This window comes from Apostichopus japonicus, chromosome 12 (genome assembly GCF_037975245.1).
Source record: "Apostichopus japonicus isolate 1M-3 chromosome 12, ASM3797524v1, whole genome shotgun sequence".
NCBI classification, from domain to species: domain Eukaryota; kingdom Metazoa; phylum Echinodermata; class Holothuroidea; order Aspidochirotida; family Stichopodidae; genus Apostichopus; species Apostichopus japonicus.
In genome coordinates, this window is record NC_092572.1 from 2135276 (window position 1) to 2162924 (window position 27649).

At 36.0% G+C, this 27649-nt stretch overlaps 4 protein-coding genes and 1 long non-coding RNA gene across 6 annotated transcripts in view; 3 read left to right on the forward strand and 2 right to left on the reverse strand.

Annotated features, from left to right (window-relative positions):
* The window catches only part of LOC139977673 (uncharacterized), a 127547-nt gene extending 114583 nt beyond the window's left edge, over positions 1–12964 (reverse strand). Inside the window, exon 1 of the mRNA XM_071987160.1 lies at positions 12527–12964. The gene's annotated coding sequence lies outside the window, so the exon portion shown is untranslated. The remainder of the gene's footprint in view (positions 1–12526) is intronic.
* Positions 1–27649, forward strand: part of LOC139977688 (uncharacterized) — a 151181-nt gene that overhangs the window by 56472 nt on the left and 67060 nt on the right. The gene's annotated exons all lie outside the window — the stretch shown is intronic.
* Positions 1–27649, forward strand: part of LOC139977672 (ubiquitin conjugation factor E4 A-like) — a 167412-nt gene that overhangs the window by 18951 nt on the left and 120812 nt on the right. The window lies entirely within an intron of this gene.
* Positions 82–19051, reverse strand: LOC139977683 (uncharacterized). Of its 2 annotated transcripts, none has more exons than XM_071987181.1 (6): positions 18904–19051; positions 4313–4376; positions 1496–3171; positions 799–974; positions 445–533; positions 82–224 (listed from the first exon to the last, which is right to left on the reverse strand). In XM_071987181.1, the coding sequence occupies exons 1-6, from the start codon at positions 18913–18915 to the stop codon at positions 97–99; spliced, it is 2145 nt and encodes a 714-aa protein (XP_071843282.1). In that variant the 5' UTR covers positions 18916–19051; the 3' UTR covers positions 82–96. The 2 variants fall into 2 exon arrangements, with proteins under 2 accessions (XP_071843282.1, XP_071843281.1); XM_071987180.1 differs by lacking the exon at positions 18904–19051 and adding an exon at positions 6109–6135.
* On the forward strand, positions 9224–14036 carry LOC139977707 (uncharacterized). The gene is made up of 4 exons (XR_011796640.1): positions 9224–11159; positions 11262–11588; positions 11750–12061; positions 12972–14036. It is a non-coding gene; the product is annotated as an uncharacterized lncRNA (long non-coding RNA).

The window sequence follows — 27649 nt, forward strand, 5'->3', positions numbered from 1 at the left end:
TGATAAATCATTTCATCAAATTGCAATCTCCATGATCAATGATTTATGACCACAGCATTGCTATTTTTTTTTTACATGTAATCCATTTGCACATAACTAGGATAGAGGATAGGCAGTATATATAGACTGCTGACTTTGTTGTGTTGTTTCCCATTGACCAGTATCGAAGTTATAAGTTTCATTGGTGTTAAGGTTCTTCCAGGAATCCCCCGATGAACGTTCAACTGTGGAGGTGAAATAAGATACGAAATGGTTTAGATTTGAGAGACCAACTGTTCTTCGTAATGCTCCAGAGAGAGAAGAAAACAAAAATGTCGAGGACCAGCAATGCATGAAAAAACTCCTTTCATAATTTTTTTGGTATCAACATATAGTTACCGAGTTAGTAATATGTTAAAAGATAACACGTAGTTTTCTAATACATAACACACGTTCGATACTTACTCTGTATCCTATTGGGCAAGCGTGACGTAGCTTTATTTAGCTTTTTGATAGTGTCGCGAGAAAACGTATCCTTAGCACAATCGTGGAATCTAAAACGGAACAGAAGTGTTAGAACTGTTGTCATTGTAACATTATTGAGAAACTAATAAAGCATATAACTACTCAATCTCATCAATAAATACTGATACTGTTATTCACTCAGTTCTAATCGCATGTAAATAATTTTGATAGTCCTACTGTCACTGACTAAACTTTTAGGAAAGATTTTGTAGCTATGTTAAATCCGTATTGCAGGAGGTAGTGATGTTCCTGTAACGAATATGAAGGAAACAGGAAAGGCTTGTCATTACTTACCGAAGGGTTACTTTGGGCATTCCAGCGATCCATCTGACTAAAGGAATAACTTTAGCTTCTTCTAGCTCATGGAGTTCCCTTCTAATCATGACTACTCGCTGAACATTCGGTATGAGTAGATGGACGAAAAAAGATATATCAGGAATGCCCTCAAAAATTATCGTGCCGCGAGGGTACTGTCGAAAAACGGAAAAGACAGAATTGTAAATGTATACTTTTCTTCTGAATAGTGTTAACGTTATCGAAACTTTATCTGACTATGAACATTTGGTCTCTCAACAACATTTAAATTGTAATTACAACGCCGCCCCTTATGCAAACCATGTATGAAATTAAAAGTCAATATAATTAACACCCTAAGGTTGTTGTTAACAAGGCTTGCAAAATATCATTAAAATGTTATTCGTATTCTCAACTGGCCAAACTTCATTTATATGTGGTTAAATTAAACTTCACTCGGAGAAACCAAAAGAGAAATTTTTCATCTCATTTTAGTTGTATAATGCGAGGTTTAGTTAATGTTTGCTCAAATTTAATCCAAGAATAATTTGACAATGGAAGTTGATTTTTATGATCATGAAAGATCTAATCAATTACAGAAAGGAAAATTGTTCTCACAAAATCGATGGCGGATTGCAAATATGCAACTATTTAAGAATTATGCCACTATTCACAACTTACTTATTAACATTCTTACATTCTTTTTCTTACAGAACGTGAAGAAGTCCTTCACATTGCGTTCATGATACGAGTAGTCTACTCTTGTTAAAGTGATCTCCTCTTTTGCTTCCATAGAGAAAAGTATTGTGTTTTTAAATTCGGTGTCTTGTACTTCATAATAGCAATCTATAAAATCATCCCACATATCCGCCTTCTTTAGTTTCAAAAGAACTTCCTTTTTGAAATTGTTATCACAGTTTGTACCGCAAATGTATCTTAATGCATCTAATAAGTCTTTATTTCGAAGATTTGCTTGGATAGAAAGTTTGCTAAATTTAGTAGCATTATCTAGAATACACTGTCCTAAGAAAAGTCCTCTCAGAACTAGATAACGAAGACTAACACAAGAATTCTTTGAACTGGAAGCATCCTTCGATGAATACTCGTTTGTCTGCAGCAGACCCATTAAAAGAGATCCTTTGAGATCACTTTCTGGTAGTTGTTTCCATTCGTTGATAGACTGTGTAGCCTTCTTTTCTAATACACTAAGCAAAGTCTTCCCTATTTCCTTCCTCACCTGACGAAATTCGACTTTCTCCACATTTAGCTTTGACATGTAATGACCTTCCATACAGTCAATGATAGATTCAACAGTATTTGACAAACGCCAATGGCCGGCTGGACGCACACCTTCTGTGCTTTTGTCAACGTCCAGATAAAGCAATGTCGAGAAGAATAGTGGTGCATTGGGAACACGAACAAAACCCCAAGACTCAATGGAAGTACCCTTCTTAAACATGTCAGCGATTTCACCTTCAACTGTATTTCCAGCGGAATGTAAACTTTGAGAAAGGAGAGTGTTTTTTCCTGTCACCTGAGTGTCAGCTTTTTCATTATCGCTACCAATAGAGCAAAGATGATAGTTGTAAATTCTTTTCGTTAATTCTGTTATTTCTTCCTTTTTAAATTCGCTGAGCTCAATGATCGTAGACTTACAGTGTTGTGAAGATATGCAATCAGTCTGCCGCAGTGCAACCCAAACTCTCATTTGTTTAGTAGCTGTTGTTATGGCTTTGCAAATCTCGCTTCCATCTCCATCAAATAGTTGCATTTTGTTACGACTCTTTTGAAAAATATTTTTTTCGTGTTGTTTGTTCTCAGAAATCTCTGTTTTGCAAGGAAATGTTCTACTTAGAAGTTTGCAAACATATGCTGACACGCTACCACAAAGGTCACCCAAATACAGTTCACTTAAGCCATCTATCAGAACAATGACAGGCTCCTTTAGCAAAATAGTATAGATATCTTTGGTCTTTAAATTGCAATCTGCTGCTAGATCGTCCATTATTAATTCAGTGAGAGTCTTCTGATAGTTTTGGTAATTCATATGTACATAAATTAGGACAAACGTTTTTTCTTTTTCCTGAATCCATTGATTTACCATCTGTAGAAAACATGCTGTTTTCCCATATCCAAGTTCTGCTTTCAATATCACAAACTTGTTCTTGAGAAGGTTTTCATTCATGATCAATTTACAGGTAGTTGTCGTTTGTGGAAACTTGTCACTCATCCATTGAACGAAACATTGTCTATCCACATACAAGGTGTCAATATTGAGAGTTATAGTTTTTCCGGGGAAAAGTTTCAAGAGCAGGCGGTGTTTATAGATCTCACAGAGTAGAGATACGAGACTCTCTAGCTTTTTATCTTTTTCTGCAAAAACAACATGAAAATATTGAAAATGTAAATTCTAGATTAAAGGAATTGTCTGGTGGAAGATTTGAATATATTGTCCTCGTAGTTCTTATTTTTCTCTCTCTAACCAAGTGAAAAGTGTCCTTTTTGCCGTTCTCTTCTTGTAGAATTATGGTTTAAAATGCAGCAGTTTCTCACCAAAAGCACCGTTTGTTCGAACGCATCAACTTGGTGAATGACGTAGTGCAGGCAAATAGGCAAAACGAGCGACTTGAAGTTAGCACTTCCATTTCCGCAAATATAATATCTCCTATAAATGCACTGGCGATTGCCTTTTATATATTACGTACACATTGCGAACGTAAGTACAGTATACATCCTACCATGCCAAGTTGGTACGTACATATAGCGTCGCCGTTGCACATAATACACTATCATACTCAAACCACAGTTCAGAAACTGTTCTTAAAATTCACTGAAATAAAATTCACGGATGAACTTTACAGTAAAAGGAAGCTTGAAAAGTATTAGGAACATCAAAAGATGAAACTTGGCGGAATCGATGTCAGAGCAGAATGTAATACCGAGAAGCTTAGGTTTCGCAGAACTGTCCGATTAGTGTAAACGTTAGAGTAACCTACATCCAAACATTATTTGCATTGGAGCTGGACAGAGCGATGTATAAACAACGCAGAGTATGTTGTTCAAACTTACCTCGTGTTACACAAAAGTCACGAAATCACAGAAGCACTACATATATGGCGGCTCAACGATTAAGGAAGAAATTAATCTGTATTCAAAAGCGGTTTTGATTACTGTGATTACTGTAGGAACTGTAATGGAGCGTGGGTTATGTCGCAATATGTATTTGCGAAGATAACTTTACGTTCTTTACTGTTCAAAGTATATTTGAAATATCCATCCTAAACTATTAAAAAAAATGTCTATGCAAACTCAAAGTTACAGTTTTCATATTTTGAAAACGTGTTTGGAAAGTTATTTATCGTTTTGTAAGGTAACCAAAGGCTACCAGACAATTCTTTTTAAGTAATGAATATCTCATGGAAATATTTTACTGCTATAAAATACGCTTTACTACTAGTTTATGATAACATCATATGCACCTAATCAAATACTGTCGAAAGTTAGTGGTACTTACTATTGAGTACTTTAGATGTCGTTGCCAGATAATTGTCTTCAAATATTCCATCGTTTGACGTCTCCTGCAAAAGAAGAATTAATTTTCAAGAAAAGTCTTTCGGTTTTATTCGCATTTCTACCTGATATGCATATATAGACCAGATGAATGCTTATGCAGCAGCGTTGTAGCAAGTTAAAGAATCTGTGTCAGTAACGTGTACGTATGCGTGGTCATGTTGTTAACGAGCGTAAAATGGTTTAGCAGCCGCTTGAAATATATTAATCAAGCATAAATAGTAGTATCATCAATTGCACGAATAATCATATAGTTTTATTACGGCGCGAGCATAACATCACTACATTTATTACTGAACTTTACTGCTTAAGTGAAGTCATTGTAATGACAGCAGGGCTGTCGTACTCGAATCCATTGAGTGTCAGGATGAACCCTCGTTAAAGGAATGAAGGCAATCTTACAAATGCAGTTTTAACTACAGTAAAATATCCCGCTGTTTACAGCATTTTCTGAATGAAGCCGATTGTTTACTTTGGTTGCTACTAAAAGACATCCAGTAGATGATTGGCATACTGTCAGTTGCTAGACAATTTCAATAGAGACCTTGAAGTAACTTAAGATGGCTATCTAATGTGCAGTATGAATGATTAAAGGAAACAATACAAGATATGTCCTGTTAACTACTAAAAACTCAAAAGGAGAAAAACACTGTTTGAGTATTAGTTAAGTATTACAGTGCTGCATAAGGCAATTTAAGAACAGCCCATCCATGAATGGGGAAATGGAAGGATATAGAAAATTTGAAACAATTGATATTAAACAAGAAAATAAAGATATCTAGTGCAGTTTAGAGGGTAATGTCTATACAAGTAAACCTAAGTAAAAACTCATTTAGTCACTCCCAAAAACAATAACAAACAAATATATATATTGTATAGTCTAGCTAATGCAAGCGGCAATGATGGCTTTTCTTTAGGAGATGTAACAAGGTATTGACTCCTTCATATATGTAGGCTAGAGGGATACATTTAGAGGGAGAACCAGAAATACACAGATGAACAGCTTTTGTACGGCAAGATGATGAAAGTGCCACCACATAATTTCTGGATCATTCAGCTAGAATAGTTTGTATCATCAAAGAGATTTGTACAGTTTTACAAGAAGGTGATGATTGATTCTTAGTTTCAAATACCTTATGAGCTGTACAAATTTCTTATTTTATACTCACAAGTTTAGTTAGATTAAATCACTACTTATTTATTTACTTTTCTATGGCACCTAAATGTTTCCATAGATCTTTGCAGAAGACTGGCCATGAAAACTCTTTCAGTTAATTCCTTCTGCTTATGGTATTCCTTAAATGTGTATTTTGCCTGGACGTCAAAATTCAGAACAATAGAGACACTTGTGCCAGAGAGGAAGTGCCTCCTTTATGTTGTGTCAACCTCAAAATAACCTTTTACATATATTATGCTGATCTCGGACTGGCGGGACTCGATTACAGCTCTCCAACAAAGTGTCAATAAATACTGCGGATTCTGATTAACTCTGGAATAAACAGTTTAAACAGAGACTATTTCAGGATATTTAAGGATTAATAAGTAAGGGTATAGGCACATACTTGTAGGAAGAGATGATACGTAACCCTGTACACAACATCTAAGACCAAGAGTTATGATTTTGTTTTACTGCACTTCAATATAATATAAGCAGAATATTACACCCTTTAACGTCAGTATAACCTGTTGCCATTTAGTTAGGACACGGTCTTAAAAAAAAAAAAACATGCAATTCGTAACCTTTTTATTCATATATCTTAGTTCTTCTATGGTTCCTTCAGGGGTTCCTTAGAAAAGAAAGAAAAAAACGTTTCATTTAAGTTAACACGAAAGTCTTATAGTGTGACTTCAATGATTTAACAACTGTCGATTTGATCAGAGAAAACACCAAAATAGAGGAGAAAGTTTACTAATGGATGTATTCAATCTAACTGTGTAATGTCGGGTTATCATGATATCGTTACAAATATAGTAATTTTTTTCCTAATGTTACACCAGACATCCAATCTATACCGAAGAACACATGAGCAATACATTTTTAGAATATGTTCTCATTCATGCCGCGGTTTTTATTTGGAAGCTCAACTGAGGATGCAAATTAACATCAAAAATAGTAAAATATTTCTTATTAATATAAATAAAATACAAAGGTCTATGTGAATCAATATATGAATGGTACACACTTCTGAAATTTGGTACACAATTTATCCCATCCACTGGAATATTAAGGCTGAAGACATTGATTTTTAATATTAATAAATTGATTGAATAAAACAAATCGAAAATCTTACTATATTTCTCTCTGGTGATGTCTCTTCCATAAACAAAAACACACTAGCATCATAGAAACGATGACGATTACGATAATGCCAACGATTATGACCAGCGTAGATAACGGAAGGATTGGAAAGGGGCGAGACGTTACCGAAGCTGATGGAAGTACGGTTGAAGAGTAATCAGCAACAACGTTATCCGAAGGACATGCATCTAAAGAAAGAGTACACATTGGCTTGAAATGTTCACGTATTCAATAGTTGTTCATACACATTGTGAATGATCAAAGTAGCGAAACGAATTACAGCAAACCAAAGCTAGCCGTATTCAACAACGTGCAGAGTAGTTTCTTTTGAGTATTTGTATTTAACTAAATATTATGAATGGTATATAATTAAAAGAAAAATACCTTTGAACTAAACTTAAATTTCAAGATGTCTTATTTTACAATACTCGACTTCGGTATTTTCATATTCATCTCTTAAATCTAATTCACAAAATGTTAAGTATAAAGCAAATTCTCTGTTGTTTAGCTTAAGTGTTTACACCACTACTTGGTTAACGACATACTAAGAATGCCTTGTGTGTTCAAGATTATTTAAAATCATTTTAACAGTCAACAGATGATCAAGACAAACTCACCAGCTTTTAACTCAATATTACTGTCAGAATGCTGCATAAGATCTCTGCAAACCCACCACACGCTGACACTGTGTATTCGGCAGATATGTATGTGTCCCATGTACCTTTAATATCCTGTGAAATTGTTTTTTTTTTTTGTAAATTGGAGACTGTTGATATTACTTATCTCCCATCGTAGAGATATTTGAGGACGGGATCCGTTAACTTTACATATTAGCTCACCAGTTTGGTTTACTCGTAGGCCGCAAGTTGAACATGAGCTACAACCACTGATCTTTGGACATTCCTGCTGCGGACGAACTGAAAAATGTAATCAAATATTCAATATATTCGTAACCAGTATCAATTTGATTAAAAAATGTAACGGGAGGTTAACATAAACATAAAGTCTGGCTTGGAGTAAAATACATCATTTTTTTCAATTGTGTATAGTACATTATGGCGCAACAGTCATGATAGATCAACTGGAATGTTGCAATGATCGATAATTTTTCATCAGCCCATAATGAAGAAAATGTACAAAAATTAGATGTGTATCAGTTTGAGATATGAAGGAAGTTTTGACTAAAAAAATGTGGAGAAGTATTTCTTTTCTTCAATAAACCAGTTTTATTAAATGTTATATTACCCCATCATGGTACGATAAACCGATATCTATAATTTTATTGATTTATTCCTCAATTTTGTGAAAATCGAACTATTTATTGCAACATCTGATATGAAACAGATACTAGCAATGATTGCCTGATGCTTTAAAAGACGTACGGACTTCAAGAGTTATAATACATATGTTGTCAAGAATTAGCACTCTATATATACTATGACGGGAATGTCAAGTACGTTGAAAATATGCTCATTCACTCCTATTTGTATTTGGAACAGTACATGTTACCTGTTATTTGTGCGGTGATTTGTTCTTGATGGTAATTTTCAGGCGAAATATAAGTAACAACGGTGTATTTTCCTTCATCTTCAAATTGCGCGTTCGAAATTAACATGACGCCATCTAAATTGATATCACATCGAATGTTGTCATACAATGTGCCCGATTTCTGGTCATTAGCTAACACAAGGATCGGGTTTGTACTGGAGGGAGATCCGTTATACCAAAACACCTCTGTTGGCACGTTGGTTGAACTGCACCCAATCGTTGTATTGTGGCCCTTCTCGATTTGGTAAATTGATGGGCAAGCCATTTGCACACCTAAAGGTAAACGTTATAAAATCGCTTAAACTTTTGTTCAGGTTCTACGTACAATAAATTAATGATATTTGATAAAATGTAAACCCTGTCCAGCCTTACAACTAGAATGGAAGCATTCTAACGTTTGTAGTCCTTAGAAAAGCATATATAAATAGCGTAATATTCCACGCATTGGTACTATAAAACATGTGCACCAAATGACCAAGCTACTGATATCACTAGTAAAAACCTAGATCACTATGCTTATCGTTATTAAGGAGCAACATACCATTCTCTTCATAAAGACGATGAATAAATATCTCCAAATTTAATTCCTGCTAATGTCAAAATTACTTAATTGTAATGTAAAGCAGAACTATTCTGGATCAGATGAGCAACATGCCTTCATATATTGATATCACTGCAGATGCTAAATTTAGATTGTTATTCCCTGGCAGTGATTAAATACAACGCCACCCTTGATATCATCGAATACAAAGGAAGTTATACTTACCTATGAAAGTATCAAATGCAATGAGCAGGAGGAACCAAGTTTCGTAGCTTGCATTGAGACTCTTCATTTTCATATCTAAATGAAAGAACAATAAACTTACACAGTAGGTGTTTGAAATGATGACAATATTTGTAATCGCACCATTCTACTAGGTCAATGTACGTGTACTTGATGATGATGATGACGACGACGACGACGACGACGACGACGACGACGACGACGACGACGACGACGACGATGACGATGACGATGACGATGACGATGACGATGACGATGATGATGCGCTTTACAAGAATCCAAAAATTAAAGATACACAAAAGGATCGGGAAAAAAGTCCAATGAGCATTGGATCGAGTCTTAAATAAAAGCAAATTAAGTGTGGTCAAGTCACATATGTCAAGTAACTTTTGATACGCTCAAATGAAAAAGTATGCCCAATGCATTACTGTAATTGAATAATTGGCCTATAGAAGTCACAATCGCTATCAATCACTTCATAGTGGTTAAAAATAACTTGACTAGCCTGCATAACAGTATGTACATTTATATTGTGTGCAGTGTTAGAATTCCAACTGAATTTATGTTAAAGTAACTTCCTTTCAAGAGGACAGATGTTGGCGCTCACACAGGTCAGCAATACATGCACTTGTTTGATTAAGGTGTTATCTTCAATTTCATATTCACAATGGTTGAAGTATACATTTCATTTGTTAGTGCCAGTTTTTGTTGCCCTCATCCCAAATGTTGTCGAACCGAACTGTAAATCTATAGCTTAAGTGCATTTTCACTTTTCTTGGGAACTCAAATTGTATACGACTTTCCACAATTGAGTAAGATTGGTAAGTAGAGTTACTTCAAGTACTTAAACATGAAAACTCAAATCTACTTTAGTTTGTGACACAAGTCAAGTCGTTTTGGGATTTTCGCTTCGATTTAAATCACGTCAAGAGAAACTAAGACAGGGGGCGAGCTGGTTCGTAGTTAATGACTTGACCTATACATCGGAGGTCTTACATTTCTTATTTTGTAAGCATGATGAGTGATTGATCTTTGCTCACTAATAAGAAGGTCGTATCATCAAAGCGCAAACCCAGCCATTATTATTCATTGATATAATATGAAAAACTTCTTCACTCGTCAAGACAAATATGATACTTCATATGGAGACATGGAGGCAAGTGTAATATGAAATCATCAATGCACTTTATATATTACACTTTAGTTTATACAAAAAATGTAAACAAAAAGTTGTTAAAGTCACAGAACGATACTTAAAGTGTCACGCTGTTTAAAAGTTCTCTCAAAATATGATAAGAAAATCAAAGTATGATATCAGTCATTAGTATTATTCTTGGAGACCTTCCGCACAGAGCTGTTATTTCTTATAAATGTGTTCAGGAGTTGTTTGGAACAAACCTCATAGTTATTTATTATAAAGATGTTATGTGTGTCCTTTACTGTTGACATTACAAGACGTCATTAATCGAATCATATCGATCATATTAGGTTACATAATTATACCATCATCTGTGTACTTGTGCTTAATAGTTTTATTTAATATGCCTATACTGTCTGTTTCATGCATGATTACGATATGTTCTGCGTTTAAAACAGTTATGTGCTTGTCTATCATCATAATTCCAAGATTTATCAATTAATAAAACTCTGCCTAAATATGTTTTATCTTGCTATACAATATAGCTTGGGTGTTATACATAGTACCTATTGAAACCTCATTATACAATCATTTGTGCAAATGTATTAACATCATTGTTAAGCAATTAATAAATATCCCCATGTTGTCTGGGCTATAATTCCATAACATCTGTAGCAACTCTAGACTGTTTGGAGAACAAGACAAGCAACAGGCATACATTCATTTTAGATTTAGAAACAATGCAGTAGTATCTGTTGTTAGTTCCTTTAACACAAAACCGTGATGTCAAATTGGAAGTCCATTACAGATAGCCGTAGAGGCATGCTGATTTCACTTTCATAATATAATTCCGCATACAAAACTTATATTGTTTTTCTTATTGTTTAGAATTAATCGACACCTGGAAGATTGAACTATGATGATGCTGACTGTAACGAGCCATCTATATCGACAAAGGACGATGTTTTCTTCAGTGCAAGTTCTCTCTTTCCTTTTTATTATGCTTGTTCTTCTTGCGAAAGGTAATTTTCATTATATGTATAAATTATTATATTTCAACACCGATATGAGAGCCATGTGTTTCCTTGTACAATTATTTTATATTCTTATTTTTCATATTGCAGGAGAAAGGCGAGATGACCTTAATTGTAGCAGTAAGGACAGCTCTACAAATAGTAATTTTGTCGACTGTAAATGTTCACGCAATTCTTCAAATTGTTTAATTTACAAAGCGTCAAAAGCAGATACAGTTTCGTGGTACAATGACGGAGAAAACAAAATATTAGCTAAGGACACGTTTGTGGTGTCCACATACGAGATGGTCAAGCTTAATAATTGTAGCTTGCTTAATCATTCTATGATGATTACTACGCCATGCAGTGAAGAAAACCAAGCGATGTACTCTTGTCGCAAAAATCTGGCAGTTACGAAGTTCTTTTTAAAATTACAAGGTAAATAACCCACTTTTGTCTCATGCATGGTTTAAGAGGGAATACATGCATTAATTTCAACACGTCCTGAGAGTTTTTAATTTGCCTTTTGTGTTTTAAAGTTAATATTTTATAAACTCAGTTTAGTGTTCAAATGATTTCTTCTGTTTACATTTTAACAGTCACTCCAGTTGTCCTATTGAATGGAGTTAACGTGACATAAGACAACTCTTTACTAATAATGCCTAATAAGAATGAAACTATTCAATGCAAAGTTCTAGACGCAGTTTTACCCATTTCAATTACATGGTACGTTAACAACGGAACAAAGACTGAGGTATTCACTGAAACCTTTAATAACAGAAAAGTCGCAATTTCATATTATACTGTGCACGATGTCAGCTCTAATTTCAATTTGCATTGTTCTGTGGAGGGTCCCTATATATCCAAGCAAACAGCTACCTTGACGATATTGACTGAGAGCAATCAACACGGTAAGTATATCACTTCTGCTGATTTTAGTTGAGTACGTTACAACGTTGGTAAATGAAAGATAAATGTGCTTAATAATACAAAATCGATTGTAATTTGCTAGTTAAGCTTAGAATCAAGACATGCAAAACGTGCTAACGACAAATATACCATTACCTTAAATTAGTAGAACACAACATTGTATGCATTGGAGTAAAATAACCATTCATAGTAGAGAAAACTTACGACTCCAAAATAACAGTTAAAATATTTCTGGTATTTCTAGTTATGTCAGCAACATTACTAGACACAAATATCATTTTGCAAATGCAACTATACATGTAGGCAATCTCGTTATGATAAGTAAAAACAGTTTCAAAACATGATATTTTGACTGATACAATTTCTAATGATTAATAAATATAATATTTGGAAACTGTGTGAGGTATGTCTTCATAAAGACGGTCAAACAGAAAATATGTACTTACGATTTATTTTAATGGCCGACAGGTATACGAGCAGCTTAAAATAAATTCATTCACAGCGCAATGAACAGATCACATATATGAAAATACATGTTGAGACCTTTGTGTGAATTTTTAAAATTGAGACAAACATTACCACAGCATTGCACATATAGATCAAAATAATAAAGTGCAATATGTATAAGCAGCAATCGTAGTTTCAATACGTCTGCTGACACTATTTCTTTTTCGTTTACACAATGCAATTGCTGTTTTTCTTTCGAAGGATTGAAGCTAGCATGTCTGGAAATACATTGCTTTCACTCAATATCAATACGAAAATTACAAACAAAATTCTCGTTTTGTTCTAAAAGTACTTGCTGCCACTTTAAAACAAAATCGAAATTAAGAAATATTTTCAAAACTTTTCATTTTTTACTAATATACATATCGAAATATTCATTCGCAGGAAGTAACTTGACAATCTCAACTAGGGTAACTACTGCTCTGGTCATTATCGCTATTATTCTTGGCATATTAGTTGTTTTGCTGTTTCTCCGTAACATGAAGATAATATGTGAGTATCATCAGTTTAGTTAGTGTACATAATTAACTGAAATTAAACATTAAAAGCATAATATCATACTAAGAGCTAATATTACTGCCACAAGTCGATGAAGAAACAGAAACGTGAATACGCTTTGTACGATAACATAATACCATGTAGGATACCTGTAACTGTAACCTGTGAAAAACAAGTTTAAATGAACTTGTTGGTAACGTTAAAAGAATAGTCCAAGTATAAATGTCTTTTTGATATGTTACAGAAGAACAAAATCTTAGCACTCTAGTGAAATTTGCATTCAAATCCTATATACCGTTTTTGAGATGTTGACAGTTAAAGTTATCTGATATCCTACTAAACGTGACCTTAAAGCAGACAGGTGTGATGTCATAGTTGAACACTGACAAATAATGTGCCAAATAAAGTGCAACAATGACGTCACACCTGTTTGCTCCAAGTTTACTATTGGTACGAAAGGTGGCAACTTCAACTGCCATTATATCCAAACAGTACATAGGAATTGAAGGCCAAATTTCACCAGAATGCTTAGATTATGTTCCTCTGTAGCATATCAAAATTAACTTTTGACCTGGATTATTATTTTAATGATAGCAATTATCCATATGCGGAGGTTACAGTAAATTGAATTAAATACACTGATAAATACTTAACAGCGTTTACTTAAAAATATGCAACTAAAATTTTTCGAAAGGGGAGGGGGGGGGATATCTAAAAGCATAAGCCGTTGCCAATTTTTGAATAAGAAACATACGGCATGAAACTACAATGACTTTATAACATATAGTGAACCTATATTCTTTAAAATGTATTACGGATTGTGCCTGTTTTGGAACATGTAACAATATTTGGTGATTACGGCAGCAGTGTAGACTCATGAACGTACAGAGGCAAGGGAAATGTGTCTTAGGGTTCGGAAGAACCTCCGAACCTAACCCTACAGAAAAGAGAAAAGGAAATGACGATCACATTATCATTTTTCATATTTTGATCATTTATATTACTTTAACATTAATATTATTTTAAATGTGTCCATTCTCATTCTTTTGCCGAACATTTTAATCTCCCCAATCACAACTTATCTGACCTCAAATTTGTCATACTCTACGGCTTCTTCAAAACCGCTCATGAAAGAAGTAACCGGGAACTAAACACTATCTAACGCCTCAACACACACAACTATGGGGATCTCTTTTATGAGCATTCATGCTAAACTAAATACCAATAAGGTCTAGTTTCATTAGTACAACTGAAGAAGAGCCGTGTTAACGCTCGAAATATTTTGTAACCTATTTAACGTTCTAATTAATAAAGTTGGAAAAGAAAGTATCATTTTTTTTTCTTGTCGATTATATATATATATATATATATAAACTACTTTCGGTGAAAGTCTGTGACGTTTTTTCTTGGTGATATTGAGTAACAAATTGTGACACGGTCAGACAGGCGCAAAGCGAGGAGTTTACCAAGGGAGGGCGAATATTTTAGGCAAACAGTCTAAGTTGGCGCGGAAATGCCTCTAAGATCGCTGGAAATTGCACTATCTAGGCCTTGTAAGTTGAATCTATTTTCATTTTGGAAATTACTAGCGAAATATATATGTGCGCAACGGTTCGCCCCTTCACCTCGCTTCCCCCCCCCCCTGGTTACGCGCAGGGGCGGACTGAGTTTAAAACCGGCCCGGGCATTTTCCACCTAGACCGGGTCATTATAATGGTATGCTACTTACATAGTGATCACCGTCCTGGGGGAGGGGTCTAAGGGGACGGGGTGTCCCCCGGATTTTGAAGTTGAAGTTGAGGAAAGCCTAGACGCAAAGTTTGTAGGTAACAATAATCATGTTAAAATGACCAAAAAATAAATTTCCAGAAGCACATGATTAAACTTAGGAAAGTTAAAAACGTCAACATATAGACAATATATGTTTTAGACTAGATTTTGTTTAGGTTTTCAAGCATTTTGTGACAAAATTCTTTGGAAAAAATGGAAAATCCTACACGGACAGATTGCCAATAGTAAGTTCTTTTGTTACGAACTAACATACTAACTTACATAGTGATTTCATGAGCTGATTCCCATGGTTAAAAAAAATCTACACAGCCCGTCTGTATTCTATTAACTACTGTGAAAATGGGCTGTATATGTTTACCAGGCTCCCCAGCCCACCGGTCCACCAGGCCACCGGCGCACCGGGCATTGCCCAAATGTCCGTGTGGCCAGTCCGCCACTGGTTACGCGCCTGCGGTTAGACATCTTGTAGGAAACATGCCAAATGGAAACCCAGTGAACACATATCGATGTGGATCATATATATGATTGTACGTAATTACAATCACACCATGTTCCATAACACCTCCCTGCCCATACACAAGAGATGTACAGACATTATGATAATAATCATGAGTGACAACTTGCTATACGGTCACAGGTCAAAGAAACGACCACGAAGTGTCATTTATCTGATGTAGCATGTGTTGGATGAAGTTTTAGTCACCGCCAAGTATGATTTGGATAAATAATCTCACGCATTATATTCTATGCATAGCCACCAAACTAAAACTATGCCACCAAATATTGAGAGGATATTAGATACTATATCCCTACACCTAAAATATTGGAGAACACGTCCCCCGCCCCCTCCCCTATGATCGCCGCCCATGCATACTTGCATAGAGGGGATATATAAATATTTGAATCTATTCAGATAAGGTTGTAGCAACGCCATGGTAAAGTATTGGTCAAGATGAAGAACAAGCTCGACGTCTTTATTGGGTTCCTTACTTGAAATAGAAGAATTCTAATGTTAAACAATACTCTTCCTGTGAGACTTGCATTCTGTTGTAATTTCAGTGAAAACAAAACATGCCAGTATACTCGTGCTTCGGCAAAACATGTTTGTAATTCTCAAAACGCAATGACGTTTCGGAGCTGATTTCAGAGTCAAATCATTCTAAATTAAAGTTACTCCAAAAAGAACATCTCCATTACATCATTGAAGGTCAACATTCGAGTTGGAGGGTTATACTTAAGAACTATAAATAAATTAAGATATAGGACTGGTGTTTAGTGTGATCGGTCAGTTTTGCCGAAAACCACTTTAGCAATGTGCTGTCTTTCGCAACAATTCGCTTATATCGGTACGTGATCACCACATAATTAATGTTGGAATGCATATCGAAAGATCATTTAACCTAAAATGATAATTTGTTTTATTAGATATCACTTGAACTAAGATTACAATGATCAAATAGTAACACACAGCACAGCCGCATGTTATGAAACGGTTTCAATACTGTACACACCTTTCCATTCCATTTCGAGTAAACATGTTAGATACGTCAACTGCGCCAACTATTTATAAGCTCTGAAACGCTTTATATCATATTTCGTTACACTGGATCAACGACGTGATAGTTTACATACAAAACAGAGGCCATGTTATTTGTCTAGACCTGGCTGTGTGAACTGTGAACAGTTGTGAACTGTGCAGAAGATGTGTTGTTTTCCCGCCATACGTTTACCGTATGACTACCCACGCTGATTTGGAACCTAAGGCAGAAGGTAATTATTTTTAAACTTGAACCACAAAACCAGAAGAAATAAGAAGAAATAGTTGGCATTTGGCAAAGTAAAGTGTTAACCAATAGTTTAAGTTAACACATGATACAATAAAAAGCAAGGAAAATGCTGAAAAAAAAGAAAATACTTTTCTCCCTCAGACTGTCAACAAAATGGTGGCTATGTTGCCAATCTTAAATCAGACTGGCTAATAGACCATGCTACGTGCTCGTTTATTTATATGAAGGATGTGTCCTCTTCCCTTTGAAAGGTAGACAACAACATATTTATGATCAAAGCATGCTTTATATCAAGTAACATTGTCTAAATTATATCATTGGAAGGTATATTTGGCCAGTTACACATTAAATATAACTAAGTTCCCTTGATGACTGGACCGATCAAAGAAAGTGCTACCGAAAAATAGTGCTAACTTTTAATCCACAAGAATTTGAAAACACATGTTTATAAATGAACGTTGTCGGGTATTTTCTGTCACATTCACTTAAATAATTAAATAAAAAAATGAAAATTAACCTAAAACGACTTGTCACAAGTGACACATAGTGACCCTTTCTAGAAAGTAACGCTCAATTGATAATCAAGAAACCACGCAAACACTCTGCTTTTAATTCTCATGGATTTATTGGCACGAGATATTTCAATGATTATTGGTAAAAGAAAACATAAAAGAAATGCATATATGAAAATAACTACACCCCCTTGGATACTTATCCAGTGAATCCTACCCCCTTTATGCTAACTGACACTGCTATAGTACGCTTTATGACAGACTTCAGAAGATCACCGCCCACAAGGTAGTCGCTATAGGCGGAGTCAAACCATTCAGCATTTCGCACGTGTCAAAGGTAGGATACCTGTATCCGGCGTCTTAAAAGTGTGGACCAGACCACATCTATTGGCACGGAAGAATACCCCCGTGACCCCAGGCAGTTAGTTTTGGAGTCACCAAAAATAAAACCCTGTAGACAAACAGAGGAACAAAACCATTCCTAATATTTGTTTTAAACATTCGGTCAATTTCCGGAAGCAAAACTACGATTGATTTATCGCAACTTATAAGGGACATTTTAACTCTTACTCCTTACGAGACACATTAACGTAAACATGATACAGCATTTCCTTCGCTTTCTAAAGATAATCTTACAAATTTTTCAGAATAAATTCTTTACGCGACAAATTAAAGATCTGCCCTTGTTCCTCAAACAATTAAGGCTCTTATATATTTAGTTTACTCTTCCCTTTTCTTTACAGGGAGTCCTCTACTTCGTTAAGCCATCTGAAAGTTTTTTTAGAGGATTTCCTATCACATTGTATATATTCACGTGATACAACAAATAAATGAATCAATCAAATATAAATTCCATCCAATCTCAATAATAAACCAATTATGCGACAAAATGAAACTAACTCTCGTTACATGTATTAGTCTCAGCATTTCTACTAGGTATTCGACCACTTTTAAGAATTTCGTTTCAATTCAAGCACTTTGGATCATACAGTTTACTTACAAATAAATTTACGAAATGATGACACTCTCTCATTTAATGTGGTCCTAGAATATACCAATTTTACATTAATGCTTAGAATACTCACAGATTATTGGGGGTCGCCTGCCCGTAATCTGGTTTACTATACAGCAAACTCCGCTTGTCACAAACGAATAAAGCACGTGCGTCAAGAATATACGGTATTGTAGCGGCTTGTTCTCAATAACAAGTATACGCAAAATTGTCCTCATTGACAATATTATACTAACTCAATTTAAGACCTCATTGCCTTTTTATGAATATGCTAACTCCCGTTCTCAATAACGGAGAAACTACCTCTCTGCCCGACGTGATATCGTTACCCGATGGAATGCAACTAACTAACTTTCCTGTACCCCACCCTAACATCAACTTAAAAAAAAAACACGAATCTAATATGACGTAACGGCTCTTACAATTTGTAAGCACAGGTATTCCGATATATCTCGGTAAAACATACCAACAATAAGGAGCCGAGAAACCCGGAATTTAGTTACTCTTTATATGCGACACAGGTGCTCCAATGCACACAGTGAAGCATATCAACACCAGGAATTTTGCATCCACTTACGTGACACGACTGATGTCTTAATTAAAAACAAAGATGTCGGAGCAGCAGTAGTATCTTCACGAGTTACTAAGACCGTTCAGAATATCGAATCAATAAATAACAATGAAGCAGATCATAACGTAGACTTTGTTATACTTACATATGGACTCATCGAGTTGTCAACAACTGAGTTGGTATTCTTGTTTACGTTGGTTGATTTTGTATTGATTAAACCAAATAGAAACTGGATTCGATGAACTGTAACTCCTGGTTATTATAGAAAGCTATGTACTAACGTTGAGTCGTAGGGTGCCACGCTCGTTATATATAGCATGGGGTAAATCCAGACACGTCATGGGGAATTCCAACTCAACAGAACTACACGTATAACAGTTGTTGTACCTATACACAGATACTCAAGCATTTCAACGGTGTTAAATGAATGAATACAGCAGTTCTACGTTTACATAAGTTTACCTATTCAGCACTCGTCAAAATCATAACAGATGTGCATGTACAATACACAGGAACTATAGCTCTTTTGTTAGAAACGAAGAAAAGTGACAATACGCACATGAAGGAGACGATCGGTTAATCAGTTGGAAAGCTGACCCAGGGGTCACCGGAATATATTTAGCTTTGTTGACGTCACAAAAATTAACAAAAATTAACAAAAATTAATTGACGAAATTTCCGAAATTGAAAATTGTAAGGATGACTCCCATCGTTTCTTTAAAGCAATAAGAGTAGTACAACAAAAGAGTAAGAGAGACCCTATTACAATTAAAATTGGCGATAAACATATAGGAGATACCGACGCCAAAATTAAAGAAATCAGCAAACATTTCGAAAAGACTTTTAACTGCAATATTCCAGATCCCAAACCAAACGTGTTTCCAGAGAAACTAAACACGCCCTTTGATGAAGATGAAATTAAACAAGCAGTCTCATCCTTAAAAAATAATAAAACCCCAGGTTGTGACAAGGTCACAGCCGAACATCTCAAATATGCCCCATGCACACACAAACACATAGCAAATATCTTAAATAGTATAGCCGAATCAGGAGATTTCCCAATTGAAATTAAACAAGGAATCCTAACTCCTATCTAAAAACCGGGAAAGACTAAAGGTCCACCAGAAAACTTAAGACCAGTAATTTTATTACCAACACTGAGGAAAATTCTTGCGGTTTGTGTGGCCAGGAGGATTCGTCCGTCAATTGATGAGCATATCCTCCCCATTACCCAAACTGCCTACACTTCAGGACGTTGCACAGCTGAACTTGTCTTTGCTTTTAAAGTGCTAGCAGAAAAAGCTATAACATCCATAGGTTACACTATAAATCTATTGATGCTAGATATGAGCAAGGCGTTCGACACAATTCAAAGAGGATCCTTGCTAACTGACCTAGAACAGGTTCTTGACAACGACGAACTTCACCTGATATCACTACTAATCGATAACGTCTCTTACACCGTCAAATTAGAGGGCAAACTAGGACTTCCTTTTCACACTAACATTGGTTCACCACAAGGAGATAGTGCAAGTGCACTATTTTTTATAACTTATCTAGCCAACTCTATGAAATCAGATGATAATGATATCGATGCAGTTATCCTGCCATCGCAGTTAGTTGATCATGATTACAGCACTACCACCACTAATTCTTTTTTCACAGTAGACCAACAATACGCTGATGATATCTCTTGGGCATCAACTGGTCAGCATATACTGCAAGACATCGAAAAACGAGTCTCTGACAAACTGGCAGTAAGAAATCTGAAAATCAATTGCACAAAAACTGAGAAATTTACAATCAAAAGAAAAGGAAATGACAGTTGGAAGAAATGTAAATATGTTGGAAGCTTGCTGGGGACCGAAGAAGACATTAACAGAAGAATTGGTATAACCAACGGTGCTTTCAACACACTGTCAAGCATTTTTAAAAGCAAAAACATAAGCCGGAAAATTAAGCTTAGGATCTTTGAGACTTTATTAAAGAGTATTTTTTTGTACAATTGCGAACTGTGGGGCACAACGAAGGATCTTGATCGCAAAATTGACACTTTTCAAAGGAGACTACTTCGAAATATTCTCAACATTAGATGGACCAATAATAATTGGTTATCAAATGATGAGCTCTACAACGAAACCAACCAAACACCTTGGTCATCGATAGTCGCACATAGAAGATTGAGATTTTTCGGTCATGTAGCAAGATTCCAAGAGGACGCTCCAGCAAAGGTTGCTTTAAGAGAAGCACTGAGACATACTGCTAAACCAGTTGGAAGGCCCGTGACTACATTGCTTGGAAAAATAAAATCGCAATTCAAGGACATTAATATTAACAATTTCGAAGAAGCAATAAACCTTGCGCAAGATCGTGATACGTGGCGGAGGTTAATCACTGAGCATGTCGGATAGACGAGACTCAACTTACTACTACTACTTGACGTCACAAATTTTGGATTTGAAGAGCAATAAATTCGAACAGAATGACTTACAAGAAAGCCGCTAAATTACAGGTGAATTTTAGGCCACGGCTGCTAAAGCCGTAGAGACCGGTCATGAAATCGAAATCGGAGAAAACATCAAAGGTTCACAAACAATAAGATAATCTCATTCCACACATAGGAACATCTTTCAAATATCACAGTACGTTTGAAAACGACAGTTCATTTCACATTGCTTCGACGTTCGCGAGAGATTCTCGACAGCCATCTTTGAAATAAGTTAGCATCATATATACAGCTCTACATTTAACACTGTGTGTGCGCTGGAATCCAACAATGCAGAAGCCAGTGATCATACTTCAATCGGGTCAAGAAGATATACAAGGTTTATATTGGCCTACGCTTTGATAACTCCATACCACATATGAAAACATCCGTCAAATTAAGTTTGCAAAGAAAACGGCTCATCACAATTCAGTCCACACGGCAACAAAGTTTGCAAGTGATGTTAGAAAACCTTCATTCATATTCTAACAAAGATAGCATCATTTCCAGCTCTACATTCAACACAACGTTCCACGGTTGGTAGTGATACGCAGAGGCACTACGATCAGGGACGTCGCTAGAGAGGGGGAGGTGCGACAGTCGGAATTCCAGACTGTCGCACTCTTGATTTGCACTATATTCCTGTGATTGTGAATGACCTAAAATTTACCTTTAATCAGTCATATTTCCACGTTTTCCTTGCCACTTTGCGAAATTGTATCTCGCGATCCTTATACTCCACCATACAACACTTCGTATATAAATATTCTAAACTAAATGTTTAATAGAACTAATGTTCAAGGAACGCTTGCTTCAATTCGGTGTATTCATATAATAATTTTGCAATTGGGTGGGTTGACAGTGTTCGCTTGCTTCAAGTAAGTTCAAGATATATATTGTATATATGTTACACAATTAAAACACGCGATGCTAATCTACGGAAGCTTAAAAGTGCAATCAACATAAGAAAAACTTTGACCCATAAGTTGACATTTTTCAGTAAATTGTTTAGATAACAAGATAAAATTTTATCAAAACTCAGAAAAATGGTGGATTGCTCAGTTGTTTTAACTGAGCAATTGTGAAATTTTCAATTTATCATATTTCGTGAATTGGACATTTTACTGCAAAATGTTTAATTGACAACTTATCATATCTCGACAATTGGATATTTTTTCTGTAAAGTATTCAAATGTTCACTTCATCCATCTGAGCAAACGAAAAATTTTCTTCAAAATATTGAATTGAAAACTAATCGTTGAACATTTTTTTTATGTGAGTGATAAATAGCCCCGCCCCCACCCCGACCCATAAAAGGAAGTAATATTAAGCGCGCTTGGAATAAGAACTGTGATTTTTGGTTATTCACTATGTCGTTGTTTTTTTTTCTTTGGGGGCGGGTACAAGGTAGCAGTCGGAATTTTCTGGCTTCAAAACCCATCCAGTTGGAATTTCAGTCACTTCATCCCCCAATCATCAGGCCTTAGCTGCGTCCCTGACTACGATGGTGTATTTTGGGGGCGGGGTGGAACAGGGAAGAGGCTGGGGGTCTCAAACAAGTGATGTGCTTGGTAGACTGCATCACACCTCTTATGAAAACTTGAGCATGCAATTCAAGGAGTGGGGGTGTGGTTATCATTACGAATTAATTTCCTTGCATATGCTTAGCCTTATCCTAGTAACATTGCACTCCACATTCCTTAGCATCCAATGAGAGGTGGAGTCAAAGTATTGTGATAGTAACAACCCCATCCCCCGCACACGCACCCACACACACACACACGGTAGGTATCTGCTTGTTGTGGAACTTGCATGGAGATGGGTAAGTATGTGCTACTGCAAATCTCTTCAAACTTTCTTGCGACAGACAGTGTGCATTTCAAGGTATAGAGGAGCCGAAGTAGCTCGTCTTTTGAAGTAGCAACTGTTGGTGTTGAGTTACTGGAGATCTTTGTTGAAAACATCTAATTTTGGCTAATTTCTGCAACCTTCTAAACATTGTCTTGAAGCTGCCAGACGAGGTAATATGGTTTTGGGTATGAATAAGAGGAACTTCAGTGTTTTGAAACAAGACAAACTAGCAAGGCTTTATAAGCAGTTGGTTAGGCCTCATCTGGAGTATGCTCTCCAGGCTTGGAACCCATGTTTTGCTAAGGAAAAGTAAGAACTCGAAAAGTTCCAGAGGAGGGCTTCTTATTATAAGCGGTTAAAGCCGTTGAATCTCACCACACTGGAGCTTAGGAGGTTACGTGGTGACTTAATTCAGGTGTTCGTGATGGTGCATGGTTTTTAAATTTATTCTTCACTTTTTCATGTTTGCTAATAGAAGTTGTATCAGAGGGCATTGTCTTAAGCCCCAAAAGTCAGAAAGTAGGATTTACATTCGGCATAGCTTTTATTCTAATAGGGTTACGATTAAGTGGAACGGTTTGCCTTAGAAAGTTGTACTTGTACGTAGTGTGAATGGGTTTAAGAATGCTTTGGACAAGTACTTTAAGCATTGTAATCAGGTCTGAGTGTTTGTGTCTTCAGTTTTTTTTTTCTCTCGCCTCCTGGTCCTTTCTTCCTACCAAACTAAACTAAACTATGTCTGTCTTCAAGGAGCTCTTAATATTAATAGTTCCTATGGACATTTGGTATGAGGTACAGTATGCAATATTTGACACATGTGACAAACACTGACAAACGAAGAATCACTGGAACCAATGGATCAGAATTTCTTTTAGGACGGAGGCACATATTGTAGTGTGGAATTTCACTGTAATTAGCTGCAGTGAAATAACAGCCATCAAAAGTTAATAGAAAGTTATGATGGCAAAGACCATGACCAAGCAGAAATAGCAACCATAATGTCTACTGTTTCAAATTGCAAAAGCTCAAATAAAGATAACAATGATCTTAAAATTGAGGGAAGGAGCTCCATCAATAATGTACCTAATATGAAGAAAAAACAAAATTTGTAGCGACAAAAATCTTCAATGAAATAATTTCATTTCTATGGTATGAGTGTCTGTCTTGAAAAGAAAAAAGGGAAAATAAAACATGTGCAAAATGGTAAGGAGTTGGTGATTAATTCGACTTGAGCTTTGACTTGATTGGATTTGAGCTATCACAAACAACAACGTGGAATTGTATCAATATGAGTCAAAGTGAATTGCCACTTGATGTATGACAATAAAGATATTTTTGGTTGGGTTTTTAATTTACATGTCGCATGTTTGTTGATAGGTTCGTTGGATAATAACAGACAAAAAAAAACAGTCACACGACAAATGACTTTACTTTGCTTTTAAAAGCAACAGGTAGAGATTAACTTCAACAAGCCTATATTAAATAACACATTATAGAGGAACTTCTCACAACATGTTCTCTCTGAAAATGACGAAACGTTAAGCAGTACAAAGTGCAGAACTTCATTGCAAAGTGACGTAGGGACATGCACAATCAAAACAAAAACATTAAACTGCAATATGAATTCACACAAAAAACAAAATCCTTTTATTATGAGTATCGTACACTGTACGAAATTTCAGTGCAGCTTATCATTGGCCTATAATATTGGAAAAAACAACGATAGTCACGGTACAAAAGCTTTTCATAAACTATATTTTCACCTACGAAAATGTGGACCCTGCTCTTGCCACAAAGAAAAGAACCAATGTTTATTTGGCACTGACTCGATGTATCTGTAGCCCACAGAAACTTGATCCAGAATTAGCAGGTGTGCCTATGTATGTAGGTACACCAGATGAAATCAACAGGGGTAAACCTACTTAGTACTAAATATAGCCTACAGACTTAGACATTACCTTAGTTAATATGCTTAATTAATTTTCAACTACTCATATATATTCTGGGGCTCTGGTAAGTGGGATTAGTATCAGTGCTTCCACTCACTAGTTGCAGAAATCAGTAGTAAACTCATATCAGCATAGGCTTAGTCTTTGTAGTTGTACTAGCACTACCCTACTTTACAAAACTTCAGTCCTCCAAAATTCAATGAAACAACATTGTATTCAATTGTATACAATTTTCTACATTTTGAAAGCTAACATCATAAACACAAGGTCCCTTTATTCTTCATACGCTACACAGTGGAATATTTATTTCTATAACCATATGCTACACGCTATGGCAATGTGCATGCAGAAGCACATATGTGCTTAACTACCAATGGATACGTTGATGACGGTCACCAATAACACCCTTAAAAATGTCACTATAATTCGACCAAGAATGAAAAAAACAACTTCGGATTTGACCCCAAGTCATTGTTTAAATTATATGATACCATCCGTCGAACGATGAAGGTAGTACTTTCTTGAAAACGTAAAATGTGCAATTCGAAATACTAAAGGTTTGTAATCACGTTTCGTTTGTATTTTTCAGCCCAAGGTAAACAATTTTCAGAATTTCATCCACATCCCAAGTCCGACATTGGCGCAAAAATATAATTAATGAATATTAAACGTCTTTTTTTTCAAGCAACTTGATTGCCGCCTCATAAATATGTATTAAGACGGATTTTCAGAGGACATTCAAGCTACGGTGTACTGAACTCGAGTAATGGTTTGAGCACCCACAGTGCATTTCACCGCTTTTGCCAAGTGTTTAAAGATTGTACAATAGCGGTAAAATGGAGCACTCTGATTTCTGACTGAATGTATTAAGTGGAGAGAGAAATTGACCAGCTGCATTTGTCCATAACGACATTAGCTATTCATGCAAATATATGAAAAAGTAGCCTATATATAAAAATGTATTATGCTATCATGCACGCACCCTTTGAAAACAAAAACAGGTTTAGTTAGCTGAAGGGTGATACTAATAAGTTTTACAGAGTGGAATGTTCCATTCCTTTACTGTATTAGAAGTGTTGTTGATATTAGTGACAAATATAAATAACAGTGACAAATAACACTGTCAGCTGAATTGTGGACTGGTGTGTCGTTGCCGTCAGTTGACTTGTCTATGCTATATAGTGATCCCCAAATCCATAATGCGAATAGTTTAAAAGCGCCATTATAATATTTAACTGCTACGGAAGCAATGTCAATACAAACATTTCCATGACGATGCGAGTTGTTTGGGTTAATTGAGAGTTTTCTGAACATTTCAATGTATTAAACGATCAACACCAAACAATCATGAACCCATCTGCTCAGTCTCTAGAATTCTTGAAAAAAAGCACAAAATAGTGACATGCTGCTTGCAGAACCTTCATCGAGTTTTTGGTCATGAGAAACAATTCAAAACCTAAGTAGTATTAAGTTGTAAAGGTCTAGGAGAGGAGTGTGAGAGGCTTATTAATCGGAATCGACTTCTACCGATTTGAATACAACAGGCGCTGCTCAATGGCGACTACTGTTCGACAGTTCTTCCTGTTTTTGTCGTTGTTTTGGGGGATTTGACTATCCGTCTTGTGATATATGTCTAACATGTTTCAAGCAAAACATGCTGAGTGTCGTTTTACGTGGTTATTTCTTGTGTTTCTGTTGTTTCTACTTTTTTATGGATGTGTCGGTAGTGATGATCGTGTAACTAGGCCTATCGTCTATTCACGAACTGCACTGTACCAGTTACGCCACAATGGCCTAGGCCCAAAGCCGGCTGACTATCAGCAATACCCTGGGGAGATAAAGGGACGTAGGCGAGGTAGAAGTGGTGGAGTACGGAAGAGGAACAGGCGTAGGGGGCACAAAACGTCACTACCAACAGTAATATTTGGGAACGTAAGATCTAATCAAAATAAAGTGGACGAGCTGAAGGTATGTACTCGATACTTCAATGAATACCGGGAGGCCAGCTTTATGTGTTTTACAGAAACAAGGCTCTCAGAAAGTGTGCCTGACAGAATCGTTGACATCCCAAATTATACACTTGTTCGTGGAGACCGTACTACCGAATCAGGAAAATCAAGAGGAGGGGGTCTGTGTTTTTTCATTAATGATAGCTGGTGTAACAACTTGTCTGTAAAACAGAAAATATGCACCCCTGACATTGAAAGTTTGACAATCGGTCTTCGGCCATTTTATCTACCAAGAGAATTCACACAGATCTTAGTTACGGCTGTGTATATCCACCCGAAAGCGAATGCTGACAATGCTCGTAATCAATTGAAAGCAACGATTAATCGCATTGAAAATTCCCACCCCGATGCTGTTAATGTGATAATGGGGGACTTTAATCACTGCAAGATTGACGATCTACTGCCTACTTATACATAATATATTGATCTGCCTACAAGGAATAACACTACACTGGATATGTGCTATGGTAATGTCAATGGAGGTAATTACAAAGTAAAAACTTTAGCTCAGCTTGGTAGTTCTGATCACTCTATTATCCACATGTCGCCCAAGTACCGTCGTGAACTGGAAAGATCTAAACCCATTGTGAAGACGCA

Bases quoted from the DNA above. Each gene is read 5' to 3' on its own strand.
- LOC139977683 (XM_071987181.1), bottom strand. The intron at 3,172-4,312 runs GTAAGTACCACT...TTGTTTTTGCAG, and splicing joins GACATCTAAAGTACTCAATA to AAAAAGATAAAAAGCTAGAG. The intron at 975-1,495 runs GTAAGAATGTTA...GTTTTTCGACAG, and splicing joins CGTTCTGTAAGAAAAAGAAT to TACCCTCGCGGCACGATAAT.